An 18,726-nucleotide genomic window follows, 5' to 3' on the forward strand; every position below is an offset into this window, starting at 1 on the left:
TTAGATAATAAATAATTTCTTCCTTCTGACAAACTCCGCATTCGCATTCATTTACAAAGTGTAGCTGCAACGAAAGATGAGGATTGATTATCGATTTTGTCGTAGTGATGTTAGGTCAAGATGCTGAACGTGCGTGATGTTCAGAGTTATGTATAATTATGTATGTCATGTATCCGGATGGTAGACATGAGGATGGTTGTGATAATTGTGATATTGGAAACGCTTTTTATGATGGCGACCATGCTGAAGGAGTTGGCAAGAGTTGAACATTGCTACAACGCCGGTATTAATTTAACACCTTCCTTGTATCTATACCGGTCCACACCAGAGAGGTGTTGAAACAAAACCGGTTTGGCGTTAGGCTAACACCAATTTGGCATTAAAGCAACACCAATTAATATTAAACCAATATCGGATTGATTCTTAACTGGTGTACGTTGTTTCCGAACGCTTCTCTGCTGTGGACCGATCGAGGACCGATATAGATACCGGGCTGAAGCTAAATCAACACCGGTTTTTTTTTTTGCATTGTAGTAATGGTGGTTATGATTATAAATATAAATATATTAGTGGTAGTGTCGAGGTGGTGGTGATGATGACGATAGCAATGGTGGTGATTGAGGTGATGATGGAGATGATAGTGAAATGGTTCTGATGTTGATGATGGTGATAGAGATGATAGCAAAGATGGTGGCAATGTTGATGATGGTGATTAAAGTGATAGTGAAGATGTTGCTGATGGTAATGATGGTGATGGAGATGACAAAAAAGATTGTTGCAATGTTGATGATGGTAATGATGATGATGAAGATGACAGTGACGATGGTGGTGATGGTGGAGATGATAATTAAAATCATGGTGATATTGATGATGGTATCATTGCGATGGAGCTGATCGAGGATATGGTGATAATGTTACTTATAGTATGGTTGCGATGGTGTTGGCAGTGGCAGATGAAGAAGATGATAGGTGATGGTTTTCACGTTTATGGCAGTAACTGTGATATTGAAAATATTACTTGTAATTTTTCTTGTTCTGTGGGGGGGGGGGGGGAGCTGATATAGTGCGAGCCGATGTTGGGTAGTGTATAGGCCTGGCATAATGTTTCCGCAAGGAATGAGGAACGGGATGAGGGGGGGGGGGGGTAGGGGACAGAGATGGGATGTCAATTTTATTCAGCTATACAAGGAGCTGGAACTTCTTTTTTTCACGTTTGGCAGGAGGCCAGGTCAGGTGGCCTACTGTTATGTTAAAAGTGTTGTGAACATTAAACATAACTTCCGTTCTGGTAAGCGAAAGCAGGAAGGAAGTCAACCATAATAGTTTCCTCTCAATGACAGTTACAAATCATGGATTTTTTAAAACGTTCTGAGTAGTTAAATTTTTGCATAAGACAATGTTGAACGGTTATCCAGGCCGAGAGTAATATAATTTAAATAGGCAGATTAATGTAAACAAAAAACAACAACTCTAACAAGTATGAGAATTAGACGACGAATGACGAAGATAATTATGACATTAGCAATATTACATTGTTCTGGTGAAAGAGTTCTGCTCATGTCTTAATGAATATGCAATTAGCTACCAAATGATGTTCTGTCCCGACTTGTTCGTTTAGAATTTATTAAGTGAAATTACGATTATTCACATGGTCTCGTTCAATAATATAAAAATGAGATTGACCCATTAATGTTAACGTCATCATTTGCCAGACTCTCTTCCAAAAGATAATTATTTCAGAGAATTGTATGTAAAATTAAATAATTTGCGATTTAAAATGATTATTTAAATGGTAAGTAACTGTTGCATATCTAGGAAATCACGCATAAATTTGTTTTTACGGAAATTTCAGAAGTGTACAATAAAGTTATGTAGGATTGTTTACTTTTACCGGATTTTAATGAAATTTTAAGTGTTTTACTTGTCTAATCCTTCTCCGTTAATATTAAGGGCATTTGTCATTTTCAGCCTTTCATACCCCCTTCAAATTTGGCACCGATCCGATTACGAATGGGCGGGAGGAGATAGTTCACATTCTTAATGATTTTTTCTTGAGATTGATACGAAAGTATATACAAACACCCTACCCCTTCCTCACCTACCGCCAATTTCGAAGGAAGGTAAAGAATACGAAGTTTAAAATGACGATTTATTTTTGAGTTATTTAAATTATCATTTCAAGTGATACTTCAATATCATCTGATTATCATTTGTGACAATTTATATTTCACTCTCGCTCCGAACAAATTATCATATCAGCTTTCATGAAATACAGTGAAAACGCTAATATAATATTCGTATATCCTCAGCATGACACTGCACATGTATCGTTATTTTCTGAAATACCGGACAGATATTAATACATTACAAAACTTGTTGGGGGCAGGACAACAAAATGCTTTGAAATCAATATCGGCATTGCACATGCATCATTCAACAGCGAGGCAGATTTCTGAATGATTTAAAATCAAAGAAACACGTTGTGCTGGCGTGTCTATGCCATGCGTTTCACATTTTATAATGTCAAATCCTCCAATCTCACTGTCGAAAATTTAAAGAAAGTTCTCTGCTAATCACCATCACTCTTTCTAGTTTCTTCGCCGAAAACTAACCACTAAAAAAAGGTTTTGTTATGGATTAAATCAAGGAACTTTGCAAAACAAATTCCAACGAAAATGTACCTTTTAGAACTATAAGCAAGGAGTTACCAGTAACTCCTTGGTCTAAGCAGTGAAAAGCATTGCAGGTATATTTTTGACACCGAGTCGAGATATTCACCTCATTATTTGCATGTTTGTAATTACTGATGATGTCAAGAACAAGGACCAAAGCTGACAGGATAGACTTGTCATCGTACATACAAGAACACTTAGAATCTTTCGCAACTGGAATGGGGACGGATTTAAGAACACTGTGAAGTCTATGAAAATTTCCATCAAATGGTTGGAAGGTCTTTGTACAGCTGACTGTTGTTGATCTCCACCAGCCATCAGAGGAAGAAGAAGAAGAAGCAAAAGAAGAAGAAGCGAAAGAAGGAGAAGAAGAAGATATTGAAATTTGAAAAAAAAAATAGTTATGTCGTTTGTCCAGAATCCAGGACGAAACTTTTTTGTTTCATTCAACAATTTCGACAGAGACTTCATTGTCATGAATGGTGTTTCACAATACATTTATGTTCTTGAATTCGTCGTGCGTCGTAAAATCGAAACTCCCTACTTTAGCCCTTCAACTACCGGTAGGCCTACTTCCAAATCATCTATCAGGCCATATAATTTTGAATTTAATTCAATTTTTTTCCGATTAACATTACATATAAACTTAAAATTGATAAATGAAAAAAGGATGATAGCCCTTCTCAGCAGCACCAATCATGTTGTTGCTGGTCTCCAGAGGGGGACTCTGCAATACACCAAAGACTCTTCTTTGTCTTCCTTCACGGTTACCGAAAAAGAACTTACAAAAAAGACTACATGACTTGCGTTGCGCTGCTAGTTAACGAATCCGAATAAAAAGAAAGTGCGTGAGGAATTAGGCTGTGATTGCGGCTACACAGTGCTGATTAAGGAAGCATTAAATCTAGAAAGTCAGCACTGCTCCCACTGATAGCAGAAAATGTAGCCCACTTATTTATAGGAAACATTTCGTAGGGAGAGGTTGAATCTAGTCAGTTGGACGCAGACGAACCCGAGATGAGATCCCAACGTCGTAAGTTTAAATAGAGACTATTGATGACGCTGGTCAATACTCAAGCCAAACCTACTATTTCTTCGGCGGCTGTGAGATCCCGAACGAAAAACTAACGACAAAAGAGTAATAGATTCGAATTGGCGCTGTTTCTAACATCTATTACATTAAGCGTAGGCTAACCTCTAATTGGTGCAGTGGTGAGACGACTGGACAATGTCCTCCGGCTCGCGCAGGAGGACACAAAGAAAATAATTGGTAAGTTCGCAAACTATCACACTAGAAATGAAGTCTACCAAGCCTGGGGATATCATAACATTATTTTTAATTGGTAAAAAAAGAGAGTACTAGTTCCAAAACAAAAATTTATGAAAATCTGGCGATGAAAGAATTAAACCTGTTAGTACAGCCAAGGAAGTAAAACGTGATTTCATTTAAAGAATTTAAATGAGAAAAGGATGTCATTAATGATGTTGATACCACAGCACTAAGGTTCAGACACTAACTTTGTTATCAGAGGGTCGCATATACATCACTGCGAACTTGAGCTTTAGGGCGACACAACACCTCCACCGGGCTTCCCAGCAAATATAAACAAAACAATTTCTCATCCGAATTCTTTCCGATCGGATTCTAAAAAAAAAATCATATTGTTTTATGTTTTACTTGTTTTATTTTCTTTTATATTATATATTAAATATTATTATTCTTTTCTGGGGGAGGGGGTGAAGGTTATTCCTAACTAAAATCTTAGGTAAATCTTGGTTTTATTCTTACAAACAACATAAGGTATTCCATAAGGCCCACATGAATAATGCAAGCGCAAGCTTATTTTTGTATTCTTATATTTCCTTAATTTTTAGCTGAAAATCGGACGTTTTGAGCAGTTGTTGGAATCACTTTTGACACCCTGTAATGACCATAATTACATTCATGAAAACTATAATGCAAAGATTCTATCGCCAATATTTTGACCAACAGAGTGCGCGATCAGAAACTTCCCTGTATACATTTTAACGGTTGTATAAATACACTTGATGGTAGACTGAACTACTTAACTTAAAAAAATAATATTCATTCGAACTTCATAGAATAGGCTTAATAGTCTGATGCATCATAGTATTTCAATGATGCTGAAAGTTTTGAATACATTACCAAACTATTCATAAATCATGTAAAGAAGTGGGTGGAGCTTGGATGTGTTAAAAATCCAGTTAAGTAGACATAATAACGAAAGATATTATAGTTTTTATGACTTAAATTTTTCTTTAGACCCTTTAGAAATGTTTTTCGAAATTGTGTACATATACTTTTTATATAATTTATAGGCAGTCAAAGAGACATATTCGGTACGAAGTCTAAATGAAATTTTACACTGTTTTTTCATGAACTTAATTCTTGTTTTTCTACTTTTGGACTATAATCTGGACCTGTAGTCTGAAATGAATTCATGAATTTACCATCTCGATTTTTAGTTGCCTTTCTTAGCTTTTCTCTCCACCCAATTGTTTGTATTGTTCGTGTGTTTGTTTGTTTTTAGATCATGTATCCGTCAATCAGTATACACAAACTGAACAGTCGTTTGCACAATATAAGCACTTTCTACACGACACAAATGATGTTAAAATTTACTCGTTTACCGTATACAGGTAGCTGGTAGGACAAAAGAAAAGTACAAGAATTTCATTACACAATTCATTGCGTTGTATGATAAATATATTACAACTTCAAATGATGTTCAATAAGAATTGACTCATTATGACATGAAAACACTAAAAAAGAATAAATCGACCCATCCCTAATTATAATGATAACCAACGGAACCTCTTGCTACAAAATGTTGCAACATCCGTTATAAGGTGGGGATTCCCAAACATAAATCATTCATCGTGAATATACATGTATCAAGATACTAAATATTTCAAATTAAATTGTACTACTCTTTAGGACTATTTTGGAATCACTACTACTACTACTACTACTACTACTACTAATGATAATAATAATAATAATGATATTAATGCTACAACTGCTACTACTTCTACTATTAATAGTATTAATACTACTTCAGCAAAAAACTAACATTAACATCAAATGATATTACCATTGCTTCTAATACTACTATTACTTCTACTAATACTACTACTACTACTACTACTACTTCTACTACTACTACTACTACTACTACTACTACTACTACTACCGTTTCGTCCAAAGACCCTCCAGGTTTTGACGAAATGGTGCGTTAGGAGCGTCTGTTTGTCTCTTAATTGTTGACTGGAACCCCATCCTTAGTTGGTCTAATTCCGATTCTTACTAATCATCAAATGGTCTAAAATAAAATCAAATTTGTCTAATACAAATACGATGCACAAATCATTAACTTTGGTCCATTGTTTTTTTTTTGGTTTTTTTTTACCACAGTTGGTAGTCTTGTTCGTCATTTTGTCATTTGAGATATTAAACCAAACGATGTTAGACCATATTGCCAACTGACTGTAGGCCAAGTGGTTATAAGCCGATTTAGACTAATGACTCTTTGATTCTGCTGTTGAAAAGGTTAAACATACATTCAAAACTCGGTGAAAAGGGGTTCCAACGCTTCCGTTTGGGCAAAGCCCGGGGGGGTAGACAAATGGTTGGATTAGGATAGAGATAGGGGCAAAATTGCGCTAAATTGGTTTAAAAGTTATCATTCAAATAGAAGACAGCACACATCCCTTAACTTTTCTAAATGTGGTATACTATTTTTTTATGGGAAGTACCACAGGGTTCTATTTTTGGTCCATTTTTATTTCTGATTAATATCAACGGCATGTACATGGTGCTAAACACATTAAATTACATATTTTTTGCGGATGACACAAGTATTTGTCTATCCCATCGTGATATTGATATCCTAGGAAGGACTCCTACACTTTCAAAACGATCTAGTGGGTTTCGAGGTAATATGCTATCACTGAATGGAAACATATGATAAACATTTCAAAGTGAGGAAGGATAATGGTAACTGTGATTTAAGAATAAAACTTGACAATACTTTTTTTAAACAAAGGTGTCTACTAGGATCATAGGGATGTTCGTTAAAAGTCAACTTGAAACACATCAGGAAATCATTTTCTCGAAATATAAACTACACTATAATGAATACATTGAACCTGACAAAATAATGTGCATTTTGCACAATAGTCTTTTCCTACCTGATGTGTCGTGTTGCAATTTTCTTTGGACAATATCAAGGAATGTCACATATTAAGTTCTTCTGTTGTAAAAAAGGCAATTTTCTATTTTTGCTAGTTGCTTTGGTTACCCTAACCATATTGAACTGCAATGTCTGGTTGTTGATGATATCCATTTCCTTCAAACTTCCCTTTTTATCTCGTGCCGGAATGTTACTTGCCCACATTTTCACTATGTTTCCACAACATAATGGTATCCATATCCAACACATAAGTCAAGCATTTAATATGGACTTTTACAACCCTCGCACGCTGGTGGCTCACAAAGCTATATGGTCCAGATGTTAAGAATTCCCTATCCACGTGTAGTAGGAATTTATTATTAGTTTATTCCTTCAAAAGTGCAGTTAAACGAATACTCATCTTGCAGGTTTAATTCTCTCACAAAAGCAATATTTGTTGTACCATATGTTTTTAATCAAAGATTTTTTTAATTTCGGGTAATTACACCCTGGCATAGGCCCTATTTTCTAAATAATTGTATTTTCAACTGTGGAAAAAAAATCATTTGTCTATTTGTAGTCATAATCAACCTAATTTGAAAATTCCTTAGTATGTATTTTATAATTTCAAAGGCGGGACAATGTATCAAAGTTATTCAGATATTGACTGATGGGGTGTGTAATATAAACATTCTTTGGACCGCCGGATTCATATTTTCCCGAGGGGTTATTTTTTCCCTGAAGCGCGCAGCGCTGAGAGAAAATATGAACACGAGGGAAAATATAAATCCTTTAGGCGGTCCAAAGAATGTCTATTTTACATACCCAACCATTCAATATATTTAATATTAGATAGCCTGAAGTGATGGAGATTCTTTATCTAGACTCTAATTTGTTGAGAAACTAGACCTAGGCCTAGATGAAACTAGATCTAGATCCACTAGATCTAGATCCACTAACAAAATATAGAATGTACTTACCAGATCAATTCCTTGCAAAAATTCCAATTCCAACAGAGATAAAGCCAAAAGCATCGATAAGGAAAACAGTCATAGCGGTAGTCTACATCCCAATGAAATTCCAACCGTTCCGACTGTTCAACGTAATAACAACAAACACGAACGCAACATAATTACATAGGGTACGATGCAGTATTGCCTACTTGTTATATGTTTAAAGTGTTACTGTTCTACCCTTTTCTGGTCCACATCCTAATTGTTTGATACAAAGTTCATTTGAGGTTAGGATTGTGAGTCCGGTCCAGGTCCAGGACACAGGGCTGACTGAGATCCATGTTGATTCTGAGCTGTAACATCAGATGCACAAATTTAGGAATGAGATATAACAGGACCAGATGGCAGCCTACTGATTGATCAAGGTTTTCCTGAGGCTGAGCTCTCTGTTGTCGAACCAGGACTTGGTCCAGGACCCAATGTGGATCTCTGTAGATCCTGAGGCTGACTAATAACGTCAGGTGCAGAATCTGGTGGTGGATGAGATGAAACAGGACTAGGTGGTGGCCTGGTGACTGTACTTGGTGGTCCTGATCTTTCTTTTGCTTAACCAGATCCAGGACCAGGACCAAATCTGGCACTAACTTTAGACCTTGTACTACTAGGACTAGAAAGCCTAACCTTCAACTGACAATTCTATGACAAGCATAAGCTCATTGGTGGTTTATGTCCTTCGTAAACTCGATATTAATGTTTAAGACTGCTCTCACTTTTATGTCCTGAAACCGTCACGATATGCCTGGCCTCTTGCTTGCTCATCTAAGATAGTGATAGTTGTGACTCTAATGCAATGGTTCGTGTAGGGACTTGATGTTTTAGCTTTACTGCTAATGCTTTTCCTTGTGTTCCCCAATACATTCTTACCAACAACCTGATGATCACACCATGGCACATTTTGTTGGTATTGTTCTACTGTCCCTGGGACTGGACCGCTTTCATGTTTGACATTTTCTTGAGACGCACTTGCCATCACTCTGATTTCCACTCAGATTTTGCAACAAAAAAACGTGCAAAAATCCGTTGTTTTCGCACTTCAACTCGTTGTCGTTTTTTTAATATTGAGTCAATATCAAAGAGTGAAGCAGATCTAGAAAATTTAGATTTTCAGCTTTATTATCATATTAATCATATCAAATATGTAGAATTTAAGATACCGTAATTTTAGACTTACATTTTTCAAGTTTCCCCCAATTTTGTGTGAGAGAGGGCTACAAATCAAGGACATCTTTTGCTCTGGTAACTTCGCGCCAAATCAAGCCAAGTAAGAAAGTGAAACATCATCTGAAAGTTCAGATCACTATGATTACAATGATATCATAGGCGGATCCAGCTTTTGGCGAAAGGGGGGGGGGGCGCACTGCCGAGCGGCGCACATATTTTTGCACTTCACCGGCGCCATAAAAGAAAATGTTGAAAAAGGGGTAAAGTCTGACCCTGTCAAATGCTCTTTTTAAAATGTAGGATTTTCAGTCATGCCATTTTGCATGATCACACGCAGATAATATTTCCGGGGGGGGGGCAAGACTCGAAAATTTGGTGCACATCTCACATTTGCACATTTTTCATAGTCTTCATGAAATGTTAAGGGAAAAAAAATTGTTTTTCACAACAGCAGATCGCGAATGTGCCCCCCCCCCCTCCTTCCCCCTTGCTGCGTACGACCATTCCCTGAAGTCCACTTAAACATATCTCATTATAACAGAAATATACATCAATTTAAACATATAATCTTTCTAAAAACATGTATAGAGAGAGATTGAAAAACTTACTAAAGAAAGAAACAAGCAAAAAGTAACACAAATTATGCATGTTATGTGCGATTTCAAAATCTCGTGTAATAACCCTTTTATTGCGATGAGGCCAATACTGTTGTATATTAATAGAGATACAAGTTTTTTTTACTATATGTATATATATATATACACAGGGGCGTCGATCCTTTCTTTAAGATTTGGGGGGCAAATCATGAATCAACTTTCCAAAGGCGCTCGATATCACACAAAACAAACAAACTCACACAAACACACACATATATATATATATTTATATGACTCATGAGATAGAAACACATATCTCACCAACAAATTAATGCGAGCGCGAAGCGCGAGCTGAAATTTTTAGTATACTGACCTGAAAACAGGAAAAAGGTGCCTGTTTAGGACTGTTTGTAGTAACTCATGAGGAGGATACATATCTCACTACACAGATAATGCGAGTGCCGAGGGCGAGCTGAAATTTCTTTATATTCTGACCAGAAAGCTTGATATTCTATGCATTTTTGGTACCAATGATTAAGATGGGTATCTAAAAAAACAATAGATGCGAGCCCGAAGCGCGAACTTAAAATTTTGATATTTCGATTTGAAAAAAAATGACAGTTTAATGGAGGTTTGTAATAAAGAACAAGATTATATCCAGCAAAAGATTATTGCAAATCGAAGCGGGAGTTCTTTTGACATTTAGTCCTGAAAAAGGGACATTCTATTCACCTATTTAATCATGAAAAGTATGGGGTTTTGCTACAGAAATGATGCGAGCGCGAAGCGCGAGCTGAAAATTTTTATATTCCAATCTGAGAAGCGGATAATTTAAGCACGATTTTAAATAAAGAACGAGTTGTGTAGCTCAATCTCAATATACGACTGGTTGCGTAATTATACACTCCTGGTACTAGTAACGGGTTTTAGCAAAGTTTTGGGCTAAAATATCGAATCATCTTACACAACACTATAGTAGCTGTCTTAAACTAAAGGCCATAGAGGTAGCACAATGTGGAATGTGTAAAGAAGAAAAGTGACCGACCTTCTTTTTATTAAAGCATTGGAAAATAAGATCAAAATTAAAGGATTTGCTCTACGCTTTTGTATGATTCTGGGATTTTTGAAATAAATTAAAGATTTCATGACATCTGTCATTCTGTGGGCAACTGCCCCGCCCCAGTCCACTCTGTAAGGGCATGCGATAAGCTTTGTTATGACCATTCAACAATAAAATGTATAACCAGGTGCCACTGATCATTCTTGACCGGCGCCGATCTAGATTTGGTTGGCAATAGGCCCTTCTTCATTATTCTACCGGCGCCTATTTATTGGAACCAGGGGACGCTGATTATTTTTGACCGGCGCCGATTTAGAACAAGTAGTGCTGATTATTTTTACCGACGTCACGTAAGATTCAGGCAGCGGCAATTCATATTATTGACTGGCGCCAATTTAGAACCAGGAGGCGCCGATCATTCTTGACTGGCGCCGATTTTTAACCAGGTGGTGCTGATTATTCTTGTCCGGCGCCGATTTAGATTTAGGTGGATCTGATTATTCTTGATCGCGGCGCCGGTTAAGACTCAGGCAGCGCCGATTTATAACCAGATGGCGCTGATTATTCTTGACCAGCCCCGATTTAGATATAGGTGGCGCTGATTATCCTTGATCGGCGCCGGTTACGAACCCAGGCAGCGCCGATTTTTCTTTACCGGCGCCGATTTATAACGAGATGGCGCCGTTTATTCTTGCCCGGCGCCGATTTAGATTTAGGTGGAGCTGATTATTCTTGATTGGCGCCGGTTAAGACTCTGGCAGCGCCGATTTATAACCAGATGGCGCTGATTATTCTTGTCCGGCGCCGATTTAGATTTAGGTGGCGCTGATTATCCTTGATCGGCGCCGGTTAAGAACTCAGGCAGCGTCGATTTTTCTGTACCGGCGCCGATTTATAACCAAATGGCGCTGATTATTATTGTCCGGCGCCGATTTAGATTAAGGTGGCGCTGATTATTCTTGATTGGCGCCAGTTATATGCAGGCAGCGCACTGCTGATTATTTTTAACCGGCGAAGTTGTTGGGAAAAGGGTAGTTAAAAGAAAAGATAAGGAAGATGATATGATTGTGCTTTGCTGGGGGATAGTCTTTCCTTACTGTTGCTAATATTATATCAGTGTATAATTTTTTCAAGCAACGCCTTTTCTTTCTTTTACTTTTCTTTTATTTTTTTTGAGCGGCGCCTTCGGCGCCGCTCAAATATTAGGGGGGGGGGGGCGCGCCCCCTGCGCCACCCCCTGGATCCGCCACTGGATATAACATCCATTTTGATTAGTTCAAAAAAAGTACCGTCATTTTTTAATCCAATCTCTTTGTTCGTTTCAAAATGTTGACATTTTGCCCGGTCAGAGTAAACCCGTACCCGTGGTTGCCAAGGACAACCCATGCATAATACGCGTGTTGCAGCTCGGTGATCGAACCTTATGCTGCAGCCCGAGCTTTGGGGAGCTTTGTCGAATTTTATTGGTGAGTTGCATTGTTTTTTTTCTGAGGAACTGAATTAAATATTTTACCATCTTAACAGTAGTATACCTTACGAATCACACAGGGAATCATTTTGAATAATTCAAAAAAGAAATTAAGTTTTATTGAAAATTTTGAAGGCATGCCTAATCGCTCCCTGTGTCAAATTCTACACGAAGACGTTGTGTGTTAGTACTAGGATCGTTCCATTTTGTCTACGGTAGATAGTAAGTTGTCTTATAAACCGGCGTAGGCCCTATATGACTGGGTGTGTATGCACGTTCACGTCCAGCCGGGCTGGGGCCCCGGGCCGGGTACCGAAGCAGAGCGGTGGGTATGGATATACATCCCAACACATGTTTACATAAACACACTTCTCCAGTCATAATAAATAAACGAGATGGCGGTTCAGAGCATTGTTACTATCTATATACATACACTGTACATTATTTACAATGTAAAATAACATGCATTTCCGTGCAGCGAACGTAATTGAGGCGCGCAGTAATTTTCTCTCCGGACTGCGTACTTTTATACCCCTCATATCCGAATGGATCAGTCCGAGCCTTTTTTTTTCTGTGACGTGTCAGACCGCGCGTCGTGTCCCGAGTCGCGTCAGTAGCATTCGAAGAGGCTCTGCAGACAGGTGTGTCTACAATACCGTGTTTACACTTAATCGGCATTTGAATCGGCTCGCGGTTCTGAACCGCGAGCCGATTCAGCATCGGCTTTTTCATAGCGTGTAAACGCGAGCAACTTGAATCGGCTCGCGGTTCAGAACCGGCAATTTGCACCACCAAAGTAGTAGGTTCTAAACCGTGAGCCGATGCAGAATCGGCTTTTTTACTACGTGTAAACAGAAAGCTGATTCTGCACCGGCAATTTGTGCGCATTTCAATTACTTTACCATTGTGACGTAATTGTAAGCGCACTGATCCAGCGTTGTCTTTATTATGACGTATATTGTAGGTATGCGTATCATTTCAGGTTTTTGCATCGGCTCGCGGTTCTGAACCGCGAGCTGTAACAACGTGTAAACGCAATCCAAATGCCGATTCTGCATCGGCATTTGGTTCAGAACCAATTGCCGATTAAGTGTAAACACGGTACAAATTGTGTAGAGACGTTTTCATATGAAAAAAAAAAAAAACATATGTTATCTCCGTGTGTGTGTGTGTGTGTGTATTTGAGTTTTGTCAGACGTGTATCAATCAGATATGATTATTTACGTCTGTGACCGACCTTTAACGTCACCATCCGAAAGACGTGACCAGGGCTCGAACCTCGAACCTCTGCATCAATTTGTAACTTCCCCACAGCTTGGATTCCAGGCGCACGCCACAACGCCCAGTTTAATTGGTAACATCTAATCCAAGAGAGGGCGCAAGACACGTATAAAAATATATTCATCAGTTATCTTGCTAGCTGATATGAGTCTGATGCTGCGAGTGGCTCTGGTCTTCACTCACCATGAACGATCATAAACGATCTGTGAGTCTTCTCTACAGCCACCGTTAGTAGCTTTTCGCAGTAGACAGATCAGACAATCACACACGTTTATTAGTATTACAGATTTTCTGTTGCCTATACATGACTAGATTATAAGCGTAGAAAACCTTCCATTTTTGTTACTACCAACAGCAGAACATCTCTCAGCAATGTAAACTGCATTCTTGGCATTTCCTTTCCAGTGATGATGCATAGACAAATTAAGACCTGGCTTATCCACATCCTCCAGGAGCGACCAAAAACATTCCAACGTGTCACTACCGGTATGACTACTTTTAATCAAATCCAGTATTTGCTACGTGCTTCATTTTGTTGATATCGTTGAAATTTTGCCTACTATTTGAAAATTCAGGTTGTTTTGTGAGAATTATTTTGTTTATGTTTCAGGTGGTCTATCAACTGAAAGTGAATGTTAAATATGTTTGCTTTAATAACTTAGGTTTTCCATGATTAATATTTTACATTAGCTATATCTAAATCACATTTTGTTGGTTCACATTTGGATAGAATGTGAATCCTGTACATATATTTCCAGACATTTGGGCGATCCCACATGGAGGGATATCGATAGTAGCAGATAATATGTGGACAGTTGCATCACAAAATGTATTAAATCGCTAATAAATTGTAGTTGAAGTAACTATGGCAGATGATTTGTTTGATCAATAATGAACAAGAAATCAATGTTTTAATGTTATCATTTTATCAGCGATATGACTCAATAATTAACTGTGTCCACTTACTATAGATCTCCTCATCCACATCGCATGGTTCTTGACGGAGTGATCACTGACATTCTACCTGTATATCTTCACTACTGGTATGATAACTTCTTGAAAAATATCGTATATTTCAAGTTCTATAATCTATCGCTATAATTGATTTAATACTGTCTGTCATTTCATACATCATCTTTCACTCTTTTTACTTGATTTATTTGGTGGCCTGTTGTTTAACCCTTATCATTCATTTATTTTTTTATTCTCAAATTTATCGCAGTGATATCGACCATAAAAATCTAATTTAATTTTTTATTACATCTATCAAGACTGCCACGAACATGTCGCGACAAACTTTCCAAGGTCATCATGTCATAATGACGTCATCCAGACAACATTTGTGTTTTAATTAATGAGATTGATCATTAAAAAAATCATCAAATGGGGGTACGAGAATTTTTTTTTCATTTTCTTATAAGTGTTATACGCACATTTTAGGTTATATGAAGATTAGAGATTTAATGATGTAACACATTTAATTGTTATTAGTCTTTCGTTATAAAGATTATACAATATTTAAGATTTTGGAAACCTTGCAATAAAGAAACTTTACATTAAATAACATTTGTTAGAAAAATTGCATGTAATCAAAGAGGGATGAAACATTGCTTTTCACGTAATAAAATACAAAGTAAATAGATGGTGGAAGATGTCAAGTTAGGACCATCCATTTTGCTGGTCGGTAATGATGCATGCTAAAAAAGTGAAAATGATTTAAAACTCTTATTCTACTTTGAGTTTTGATGAAATTTCAGCGTTATGCTTGTTATATCTATCTTTATAGACCTCTTTGCTCGAGAATAGTTTTGAAAGACTAACGTTGAATGTTTGGTGGATGGGTTGTCTATAATGTCTTAAAGCGCCACACAAAAATATTCAAACTTAGCTAGTCAATTCTAGAACATTATGTTTGCATTTACCTCAGTCATATCCCAATACTTTTTCAATATTCAAGTCAAATCAAGCAGTTTTTCTTCTTCTTCTTCCTTTATGTCAGGGTGCATTGTGACAGATGGCGTCAGTGGAGAGAGCTAGATAAATCACGTTGGTCATGTAAGGTCCTTTGCTGTGATTCAGAGCTGTCTTCGTGGGTAAAAGACATTTGTGTTTTATACATTCTTTTGCAGTATTATTTATTACACGGTTGACCTGCAAACTGGGGTTGAAAATATTTAAAAATTCTACAGATTTTGTAAATAATTGTAGGTTTCTCTTACATACATTGTAGTAGCACAAATCATGGCGACACTTGAGCATACTGTTTTGCAAAGTTTAAAGTGTCCCGTTTGTTTTGGTTTGCTGAACGATCCAAAACAACTTTCATGTTCACACACATTTTGTCAAAAATGTATTCAAGGTATTCTAGTATGCTCTGTACAGAGGAATACTTTATCATGTCCAATATGTAGAAACACAACAAATGTCACAGATGGCGATGTTGCAAATCTTAAGACTAATATACCTGTTAAGTCACTTGTTGATGACGTCAGGAATAGTAAACAGCTCTGTGACGTGTGTGAAGAGCAATTAAGAGCCACACAATTCTGTTGCGAATGTGGTAAGAACATGTGTAACGCGTGTCTGCAAGATCATAACAACTGGAAACCACATCTCAAGCATAAAGTAGTGAGCGTTGAAGAAATCAGGAAGGGTAGGGTAGTCTTAAAGAAGAAGGTTTACTGTAAAGAAGAAGTACACACATCAGATGAATGTGAATGCTCTGATGTCTGCACGACATGTAAGAAGCTCATTTGTATGAGATGTCGCATGCTCTACCACGAGAAAAAAGGCCACGATGTGGAAGATTTAAGAGAGTACAATTCGTCTTTCAAAAAGAGCTCTGAATTACTTCAGGGTCAAGGAAAGACAAAAGCTACAGCAGTCAAGAATCATATGACGTGTATTGATAATCAAATCAAACGTGTCCATGATCACATTGATGCGGAAAATGTGAAGCTTGACATGCTTTGTGAAGAAGCTATCAAGAAAATACAAGAGAGGAATGCTACCTTGAAAAAACAACTAGACGATCAGAAAGAAGAAGTCTACAAGAGTTTAAATGATATGAAAATTGATGATGAGAGATTGGTTAAGAGTATTGAGAGTGCGAGTGAACTGGTGAGTACTAGTTTGGAGGCCCCACTAGAAGGGGATGTTGTAGCAATACGTGATTCATTGTATGGAGAATTGAAAAATGTATTACTTAGGGAAAATCCAAAGAAGAAGGTTGCTACTGATATAGGTGATCATGCAGAGGAACTGACTTTTACACCGAGCTGCAATCCTGATGCATTATCAATGGGGGAACTGAGGATTGTGAATTGCGAGCCCGCGAAATGCAATGTATTACTCTCAAAGAAAGATAGTATGAATGGCATGGTGACTTCAAAGAATGGCATAGTTGCTGTTGGATCAAGATTTGGAGGAATCGAAATCTACTCTGCTGATGGTCAGCTGCAGAAGACAGTTATCAAATATGTCGAAACAAGTGAGGTAGGATTCCTCTCTGATGGTCGTTATGTTGTACTTGATACATGCAATAAGATATCACTGTACACATCAGATGAAGAGAAGCAGGATGTAACATTCGATACTATATACGATAGTGAAGGTGGGCTTGGTGGTCTCGCCGTAGACAGCAATGATCTGATCTATGTTAGCTACAGGAAAGCTAAGAAGATCCAGGTATTCTCACCATCAGGTGGGAAGGCTATCAGGGAGATACCATGCGATGGGTATGAACCTGCACAAATCACAAGCTATGGTGATTCATTGATCGTTAAGCAGTATGACAACCAGATAGCACGTATTGATAAAAAAGGTGATATAATGCATAAATTATGGAAATCGGAAGAACACACCCTACTTGTTGATGTGAGTAAAGACAATACAACCCTGATTGCCTCTGTAAGACAGGAGGACGGTCTGCTCAATATTGATGAGTATACCGGTAAACTGAAACACATCAGAAGTCTTATATATGATTATAAGATTGAGAAACCGGAGAGGCAGTGGTATTACCTTAGACAGTTTCAATCAGGAGAGATAGCTTTCTGTACACCAGATAGGCTCTATATATTCAACCAAGTGACTAATAAAGTTACCTCGTAAGTCAAATCTCTTTTTACTTAACAAATTAATCTTGGTAGTCCATTACTGTCAAGAATCAAGAAATTTTATTCATTCCATTCGACAAAAAAAATCACGTATACAATAGAATATTAAAAGACAAAATTACATGATATACAACGAAAAAAAAGTCATCGGTATTACATACAAAGGAAAGTAATACAATTAGATTTGAGACGCTGCAAAAGTTAAACCAAAAAATAAAATAACTTCAACTGATGAAGATCTCTCCCATCCTGTGCCCAAAATGTATCGCATCTATATAGCATAGTTTCAGGCATGTCATGTTAGGGTATACTTAGATTCTATATACTGCTCCAATATTTACCGGTTACACTTCGTAATTCCGAAGCTTCGTAATTCCGAAGGTTCTTTATTCCGAAGGTTCATAATTCCGAAACACGTAAATTGCCTACACCTCGATGTTCGTTAATCCGAAAACGAAAAAGGGTTCGTTAATCCGAACATTTGTGGCGTTATTCCGACGGTTCGTTATTCCGAAGGTTCGAAAATCCGAAAACGAAATAAGGTTCGTTGTTCCGAAGGCTCGTTAATCCGAAAACGAAATAAGGTTCGTTTTTTCCGAAGGTTCGTTAATCCGAAAATGAAATAAGGTTCGTTGTTCCGAAGGTTCGTTAATCCGAAAACAAAATAAGGTTCGTTAATCCGAAAAATGAAAACCGGGAAAGCAGAGGCAGAGGCAAATGGGGGGGGGGGGGGGCGGGGGACACTGTTGCCGTTCAATTGTTATGAGGATGGGAAGGCAAGGGCGGCCGAACGAATTTTCGTTCGGGGGGTAAAGCCAAAAAATGAAACTCATAGGTCAAAATGGGCACTTTGGTGATATAATCACCTTAAGCCTATCATCTGCTTGAAGTCATTGTGTGTTTGATAGTGATTAAGTAGAGAAAAACTTTTTTGAAGTGACTTCTTATTATGGCAAAATGTATATTTAAGCTTTATTTTTCGGGAAAGAGTATAATGAGCGAGCGGCTTGGTAAAAAACAAATTAAAGGTGAAGTTGTAAAACTCGTTTAGGGGTCAATTATTCTTAAAATGCCATTATTACGAGGTGTTGCGAGCGTAAATCACAAGCTAAAACTTAAGGGTATTTCAATAAAAAATGAAAATAAGTTTTTAAAAATCCGAGC

At 37.5% G+C, this 18,726-nt stretch overlaps 1 protein-coding gene across 2 annotated transcripts; it reads left to right on the plus strand.

Annotated features, from left to right (window-relative positions):
- Window positions 1-3,597: 3,597 nt before the first annotated feature.
- LOC135154880 (RING finger protein 207-like) lies at window positions 3,598-17,770 on the plus strand. Of its 2 annotated transcripts, none has more exons than XM_064103103.1 (4): window positions 3,598-3,942; window positions 13,803-13,930; window positions 14,416-14,487; window positions 15,444-17,770. In XM_064103103.1, the coding sequence occupies exon 4, from the start codon at window positions 15,686-15,688 to the stop codon at window positions 17,555-17,557; it is 1,872 nt and encodes a 623-aa protein (XP_063959173.1). In that variant the 5' UTR covers window positions 3,598-3,942; window positions 13,803-13,930; window positions 14,416-14,487; window positions 15,444-15,685; the 3' UTR covers window positions 17,558-17,770. The 2 variants fall into 2 exon arrangements, with proteins under 2 accessions (XP_063959173.1, XP_063959172.1); XM_064103102.1 differs by having other exon boundaries at window positions 3,626-3,942; window positions 14,135-14,487.
- The last annotated feature ends 956 nt before the right edge of the window (window positions 17,771-18,726 follow it).

Source organism: Lytechinus pictus, chromosome 8, assembly GCF_037042905.1.
Source record: "Lytechinus pictus isolate F3 Inbred chromosome 8, Lp3.0, whole genome shotgun sequence".
Taxonomy (NCBI): domain Eukaryota; kingdom Metazoa; phylum Echinodermata; class Echinoidea; order Temnopleuroida; family Toxopneustidae; genus Lytechinus; species Lytechinus pictus.